Source organism: Gracilinanus agilis, chromosome 1 (genome assembly GCF_016433145.1).
Source record: "Gracilinanus agilis isolate LMUSP501 chromosome 1, AgileGrace, whole genome shotgun sequence".
In the NCBI taxonomy this organism is placed as follows: Eukaryota; Metazoa; Chordata; class Mammalia; order Didelphimorphia; family Didelphidae; genus Gracilinanus; species Gracilinanus agilis.
The window spans coordinates 529,009,441-529,017,583 of NC_058130.1; the positions used below are offsets into that span (position 1 = coordinate 529,009,441).

Consider the following 8,143-nt stretch of genomic DNA (forward strand, 5'->3'; position numbering starts at 1 on the left):
AAGAAAGAAAGAAAGAAAGGAAGGAAGGAAGGAAGGAAGGAAGGAAGGAAGGAAGGAAGGAAGGAAGGAAGGAAGGAAGAAAGAAAGAAAGAAAGAAACATATATTTGAAAATAAAAGCAATGTAAAATTTTATTCATGATATCCATTTAAAAAATGGATTACATGGACTACATATGGTTAATGATGATGGTCTTGGAACTGATTTACACCAAATCACAGTAAAGGAAAGATGATTATGTTAATATGAATCAAGTCATTTTTTCCAGTGTGCAAATGCATCATTAAGTGATTCCCATTGATTCTATGTCACCCTCACATCTTTAAATCAGCTTCAGAGAGGCAATATCTTAGCTTGCATTGGTCATTGATATCATCGTACCGTGCCAACTCACCCCATCAAGATATATGTCTCCCTCAAAAAGGTCCTGTCCCAAAGCTAAATAGCAAGACAAGACCTGATATTAGCAAGTGGGTAGAACCCTTCATTAGCCTGTGGAATTTTCAAAAGGAAGGAATCCACAAACCTTCATTGATGTCGAATATGTCCTTTTCCTTGCCACCATCTACATCCGTTACTGAAAAGATAAAAAAAAAGTAGGAGAGCAACAATTAACCTTGATATGTATTTAAGAGAACAGAAAATCTTTAGGTCCCCTCGCTGTGAAAAATGTAGCTCAGCCTACTAAGGTCACTTCTTGCACTCTGTTTTCCTATTTGCCTTGAGCATTGACTGATTTTAAGAATAAATCAATAGACTTGATAATAAATGACTCCCTCTGTGCAAGATGGAAGGCAGATGAGGAAGAAGCTTCATTTACATAGGCAGGCTGCACTGAATTGGAACCAAATTAGAACCAAATGCTGCAGGCTGATGCAGTCAGCCTTGACTTGCCCATATGTGACCACTTCAATATACACTGAAGATTTTCGTAAATGACACAGACCAACGCTTCCAAGTTAAGCCCGGATTCCCTTCTAAGTTCCTAGGCGGCAGAAACCATGATTGTTCATATGACTCTATGTGATTAAAGCCAAGTAGAAGGGGAATATAATATTTGGTCCATCTAATTTGACAGATTGCATATTTCTAGCTGTAATTTTTTTTCCTTTTTGTGGAGAGGTGAGGTTTGACCAATATAACAGTGTATCCAACTCACTATTTAGAAAAAAAAAAAAAAAACAAGTAAATCTACTACCATGATATACAAGGCTTGCTAATGATTTCAAGAGGCAGTATTGCTTAGTGGATAGAGCCCTAATCTTGAAATTCTTGAAATTAGCTGTGTGACTCAAGGCAAGATCTTTAACCTCTTTAAGCCTCAGTTTTCTCATCTGTAAAATAGGGATAATAATAGCATCTAATTTAAGGATACCTATTAGACTTTTATTAATAATATTACTTATTATTCATAATAATATTATTAAATGAGATATATAAAGTGATCAACACAGTGTCTAGCACATAGTAGGTATTACATAAATGCTTATTTCCTCCTTCTTCCCCCTATTTCACAAGATTATTGAGGATCAGATAGCATGTGAAGTGTTTCACAATTAAAATGCTATATAAATGCAATTTATTGTTGTTGCTATCACTCAATGTTTTGGTCCAAGCACCATTCACAACAAAGTGAATACATATTTTATCTTACTTGAGTCTCTCTGGGAGGTAGGTGCAAATAGTCTCATTTTACAGATAAGGAAGTTGAGGCAGAAAAAAAGTTAGATGATTTGCCCAAAGTCACACAGATAGGATATATCTGAAAAAGGATTTTAACTCAAATCTTCCTGACTCCAAATCCAGTTCTTTACCCCTTGTACCATCCAGCAGCCACACCCATACATGAAATCATGAATCATTAGAAGTATTGAAGAAGAATAGAAGTCAACAGATGACTCACCAAATGCTCCTGGGATTGACTAGGGAATAAAAAAAAATTATCATGATATATAAGATTTATCAGTGCTTTTCTTGGTCTTACTATATGATACAATAATAAAAGCATTTATTTGTTACCTCACTTGCATTGACTCTTTACCCAAAGAAAATCAACCATTATGAAATTTGAGCATCTGAACTAAGTTTTACTTGGATGATTATCTGCCATTTTAAAAAAAAAGTTTTTTAAATCATGGGGCGCATTAACAAACTATTGGTGGAGCTATGACTTGATCTAGCCATTTGAGAAAGTAATTTGGGATGATAGGAAGTAAGCTATGAAAATGTCCATACCCTTGGTCCCAGAGATCCCACTTCTAGACAGAAAACTCAAGGAGATCAATGAAACAATAAAAGCCCCCCCATACATATATTAAAATATTTATAGCAGTACTTTTGTAATACCAAAGAATAAGAAACATCAATGCCCATACATTAGAAAATGGTTAACCAAGTTGTAACATAAAAATGGAATGGAATATTGCTGTGCTTTAAGAAATTTTAAATATGATGTCTACAGGGATATATGGGACATGTAAAAGGAACAAAGAAAACAACATTTATAAAGACTATAACAATGTAAAAAATCATAAAAGCAAAAGCATTTGAAACTGAATGCTGTGAAATGAAAATGACCAGCGTTGGCCTCAAAGAAGTGATATGAGAAGGCATTCCCATTCTTTCTCTACAGAGATGGGGAAGTATGGGTGTAGAAAACTTCATATAGCATCAAAAAAGATTGATGTGTTATTTGATGTTGCTAAATTGTTCTTCTCTTCTTTTCTCATATTTTTTCTTTGTCATGGAAGGGGAAATACATTGAGATATACAAGACATAAAAAGATAGAGCATTAAAATATATTTTCATTTGGGAGTCAAAGAAATCAAAACTAACTTTGTAAATTTAAAAAAATTCTATCAAGACCAAATGAGGGAACAACAAGGGAGGTAATGGCACCATTTTCATCTGTCTTTAGACTCCATTTGGAGTCTAGTTTGTGGCAAACATTTTAGGAAGGACATTGACAGCCTGGAGAGCCTCCAGAAGACAGTGAACAAAATAGTGAAAGGCCTGGAGATGATTTTATCTAAAAATTGAGTGAAAGAAATGGAAATGATTAATATGAGGGATATTTGAGGGGTCATGAAAGAAATCTCACACTGAAACTTATCATATGTAATTCAAATTAGACTTATTCTAATGCTTGACCCCAGAAGCAGAGATATAAGCAATAAGGGGAAACTGCAAAGAGGCATCTTTCAGGTAAATATGTCAGACTTCCAAAAATCAGGGCTGTCCAAAAATAGAATAAACTTCTTGAAGAAGTGTCGAATTCTTCCTTGGAGGTCTTTTTTTGTTTGTTTGTTTTATTAAACCCTTGCCTCCCATCTAAGAATCAGTACTGAGTAGTAGTTTCAAGGCAGAATAGCAGTAAGGACTAAGCAATTGGGCTTAAATGATTTATTCAGGGACACACAGCTAGAAAGTGTAGGAGATCAGATTTGAACCCAAGGCCTCCTGCCTCTTGGCGTGTCCACTGAGCCACCTAGCTGCCCCTAAGAAGTATTTTTAAATAGGTTCATGTAAGACTAAACAGATACATTCCCCAAATAGAAATACAATGATGAAAGAACATTACATGTGAAGTCAGAAGGCTTGGTACTCTGCTATGTTGTCTCTTCCTTCTCTGAAGCTATTTCCTGATTTGTGAAACTGGAATAATAATACTAGATCCACCTATTGCCCAAGATCTTTGTAGAACTCAAACAAAATAAGGTATGGGAAAGAGTTTTGTAATCACTAAGGCACTAAACACACATAACAAAGAAATTCACTGCTCTTTTTAAAAATATGCTGTGTATAAAAGTAATGAATACATCAAAACTCACTGCTCAAAATGTTTTAGTCATTATTCTCCTGTCTTTTGTTTCTTTAGACAAACAACTCATTTTTTTAATCAATTAGTATGTTTCAGAGCAAAATGAAATTTCTGAAAACAGGCTCAAAATGCCAAGGCTTACAGCCCAGGCTGATTTCACAACAGACAAAAATCAAATGAACTGAGATGTTTTGAGCATTAATTTTACCATAAGAAAGCCATGTTGGGGATTAGACTTCTTTCCTGGAGCAGGAAATGTTCATGGTGCCAGATAATGAGAAGGAGAAATACAGATGAGGAGGTAGATGACCTACTTTATACTTTTTCCAACTTGGAAACATGTATCCTCCCTACTCCCCACTCAGTAGAACATAAAGTCCCCAAGGGAAGGAACTATTTAGCTTTGGACTTTGTCTCCCCAGTGGCTAATGCAGGTTATTATTATATGTTTGTTGTTGTTGCTGTTTAGTCATTTTTAGCTGCGTCTGATTCTTCATGAACCTATTTGGGGTTTTCTTGGGAAAGATATTATAGTAGTTTATCATTTCCTTCTCTAGCTCGATTTACAGATAAGGAAACAGAGGCAAATAATAGTTAAGTGACTTGCCATGGGTCATATGGCTGGTAAATATCTGAGACCAAATTTGAATTCAGGAAGGTGTCTTCCTGACCTACAAGCCCAGTTTTTTATCTACCGTGCCTGTATTTTACATAGTAGGAACATAATAAACATTTGTTGAATTGAATTGGCTTTATAGGCACAGATTTTTTAGGGGATAAGCAGCAAAAATGGCTCTGTTATCCCCACCTATTTTATATTCCTTATCCATCTGTTTTTCATTCCTTCACATTGCCTTCTTGCTCACATTCTTCCACTTTCTCTTACCCTCAAATTTCCTCACCGTCCTCCCCTTAAGCACAGCATCCTTCAAAAGAAACTTTCTTGCTGGTGCTTTGTGGCTCACTCTCCATGTGATCCAAGAGAGCAGAAAGAGCAGTGACTTCACTGAGTAAAAAAGGGGAGCAATCTCAAAATTAGTGGAAGTGGTAGCAGTTGGACTACTCTTGAGGGATGACAAAAAATCACTGCCATGATGGCATTTCAACATTAATGATGAAAGCAGATCAGATCCATTGGAGAGAAAGAAAGAAGGTAGGAACACAAGAAGGGCTGAACAGAATTAAGTGCTGAGTGGCTGCTCTTGGTATCTAAATATCAGCTGTTAAGAAGGATAGATTACCCAGATATCTACCCAGAAACCCCTTTCTAGATAACCTAACCCTGACCAAAGTTACAAAGCAAAACCAATCTATCAGGACTGGAAAACACTGGGTCACAATTAGCTTGACCTTGGTTGGTTGTTGAGTTGTCCCAAAATAGTAAATTGCTTATACATCAGTCTATTTCTTTGGTTCATATGACCACGATGATATGTGATACAGAATCATTATAAACTATGCTTTTCTGAGCAGAAGAAATAACTTGGCAGTTTCATGTTAATGGTATAAAATGGTTGTTCATTACACTTGACACTAACAAGTTGGCTCACCCATTAAGAATATGTAATCAACTCTGAGGTACCACCTCACACCTAGCAGATTGGCTAAAATGACAGCAAAGGAAAGTAATAAATGTTGGAGGGGACGTGGCAAAATAGGGACATTAATGCATTGCTGGTAGAGTTGTGAATTGATCCAACCATTCTGGATGGCAATTTGGAACTATGCTCAAAGGGCTATAAAAGACTATTTGCCTTTTGATCCAGCCATAGCACTGCTGGGTTTATACCCCAAAGAGATCATAGGGGAAAAGACTTGTACAAAAATATTTATAGCCACACTCTTTGTGGTGGCAAAAAACTGGAAAATGAGGGTATGCCCTTCAATTGGGGAATGGATGAACAAATTGTGATATCTGTTGGTGATGGAATACTACTATGCTCAAGAGAATAATGCACTGGAGGAATTCCATATGAACTGGAACAACCTCCAGGAATTGATGCAGAGTGAAAGGAGCAGAGCCAGAAGAACATTGTACACAGAGACTGATACACTGTGGTAAAATCGAATGCAATGGACTTCTCTACTAGCAACAATGCAATGATCCAGGACAACTATGAGGGACCTATGAGAAAGAACACTATTCACATTCAGAGGAAGAACTATGGGAGTAGAAACACAGAAGAAAAACAACTGCCTGATCACATGGGTGGATGGAAATATAATTAAGGATATTGACACAAAATGAGCACCTTAGTGCAAATATCAATAATATAGAAATAGGGCTTGATCAATGACACATTTAAAACCCAGTGGAATTGTGTCAGCTATGGGAGGGGGCGGGAAGAGGAGAGGGATAGAACATGAATCCTATAACTATGGAAAAATGTTCTAAATTAATTAATTAAATAAAAATCTTAAAATTAATAAAAAATAATATGTGTTTATGTAGAAATACACAGTCACACAAATTCACATATGCAATATATATTGACTAGTGGGTTTTAAGGTATTCATTACTTTTAGATACAGTAATTCTTTTAAAAGAGGAAAATTTTTTCTTCTGTTTGTAACTAAGCTATACCTTCATATAAGCAAATACACTGGAATGCCAATCTATTCCCTTTTTAAATGGCTACAGAATTTTAATTCCTGCTTATGATCATAAAGAGATCCATTATTCTCAATTCTAGAGTGACGAGTTTTAGACAAGTTTTTAGACTGCAAATTGACTGCCATTTTAAATTTGTAACTACAGACTTCTTGCCAACCTTTTGCAATAAAATTTGGTGCTTTGGCTTTGTCAGTCCATATTCAGCTGGTAGAGGATATCTCTGTACCTGGATAAGTTTAAGCTAAAGCTTGAGAAATGAGAATCAGAAAAAAATTCTTACTCTGTTGAGCCCTTCACAGCCCCACACAATAAGAATGAGATTTTTATTCAAATGGTGTTAAAAAAAAAACTGTCATCAGCCAATACCAGAAAATGAACTAAAACAAATTTTCCTTTTTTTTGTATATTAACAAAAGCTAGTTTTGAAACAGTGAAGCAACAACAAAAACAACCAACTATATCAAAGTTTCTTGATCCCCTATTCCTCCCCCTTGAATCGTTTCCTATTTCTCAGCCCCCTGCAATCACCCAATCTATCCCAAACAATAAATTTTCCCTGCTTGCCCTGAAAAAGCATTTAGTTTCATTAGCTATGCCTGATTCACATGAAAGAAAACCAATGACTAAACAAGTTTTAATGGTACCACCACTGCACCCACCCACCAGTGTGCTCATCAGTTTTACTTTATTTTCCATATATCTTGCAGTTCATGCCTTTTGATTGCTTACCAAGCCAGAGACCACAAGGAGAACCTCACCCAGCAGAAGCCAAGACAAGCACCATGAATCCATGTTGCATTCCCAGAGAGCTACAAACTATGAAATTCCAAATGGATTTTAGTTATGAAGAGGAAAACATCATAAATTGAAGCCTTTGACCTGTGTGAGGAATACTGTAGGATAAAGTCCATCAAACCTAAGAGAGCTCTGAAGCTGAACAGTTTATCCCTTTTGCTTTAAAAGACAAACAACTGGGTGGACCAGCCTGGGAGGTTAAATATCTAATCTTTATTTCCTGATGAATGGCAGTAAACTACATATGATAAAAAGGTCATCAATTAATTTTAAACTATATATCTATTCCTTCATTCAACAAGTCATTATTATAAAGCATAGATCAGTGGAGTATCCAAAAAACGCTTGCAGATTTTGATCAATGAGCAATTGAATGAAATTACAAGGGAGGTGAACCTACTTAAGACTTTGATTATATCTTCTTAGAGAGGCTATTCAGGTCCACTGAGAATGAACTAGTTCTCTTGGGGAATTGTGGGGTACAATCACATACATTGGTTTTCAAAACTTCATTTGTAATGGGTTTATTAAAAGAAGATCATTTAAAGAGTTGCCCTTTCTTTTCCCTTCTCAAGAATATCCAGAAGGAGAGAGAGATGATATCAGGGACATAATAAGACATAAAATAAAAGTGGAAGAAAGCTTAGGGGCCAATCTAAATGTCCCATTTTACAAGTTTAGAAAATAAGGTCCTAGAGAGGTTAAATGATTTATCTAAAGTCACACTAATAAATAGCAGAGCTGGGGATCAATGCCAAGTCCACCAACTCCAAATTCTGAAAGGGGATTTCTGTGTCTAGATAATTGGGTTATTACTGGGAAAGAAGGGGGGAAAGGAGACAAAGAATAAAGGTAAGGAAGGGCTGGGTGATTAGAAAACTCACTTGTTGCCTCTGAGTTCGTCTTTGCCATGT

At 36.0% G+C, this 8,143-nt stretch overlaps 1 protein-coding gene across 1 annotated transcript in view; it reads right to left on the minus strand.

The window, feature by feature from the left end:
• MEP1B (meprin A subunit beta) overlaps nt 1-7,226 on the minus strand; it is a 46,934-nt gene extending 39,708 nt beyond the window's left edge. The window contains exons 1-4 of the mRNA XM_044682846.1: nt 7,164-7,226; nt 1,903-1,921; nt 526-576; nt 394-437 (exon numbers count right to left, since the gene is read on the minus strand). Coding sequence (XP_044538781.1) covers nt 394-437; nt 526-576; nt 1,903-1,921; nt 7,164-7,226 — 177 coding nt within the window. The remainder of the gene's footprint in view (nt 1-393; nt 438-525; nt 577-1,902; nt 1,922-7,163) is intronic.
• Nucleotides 7,227-8,143: the final 917 nt, after the last annotated feature.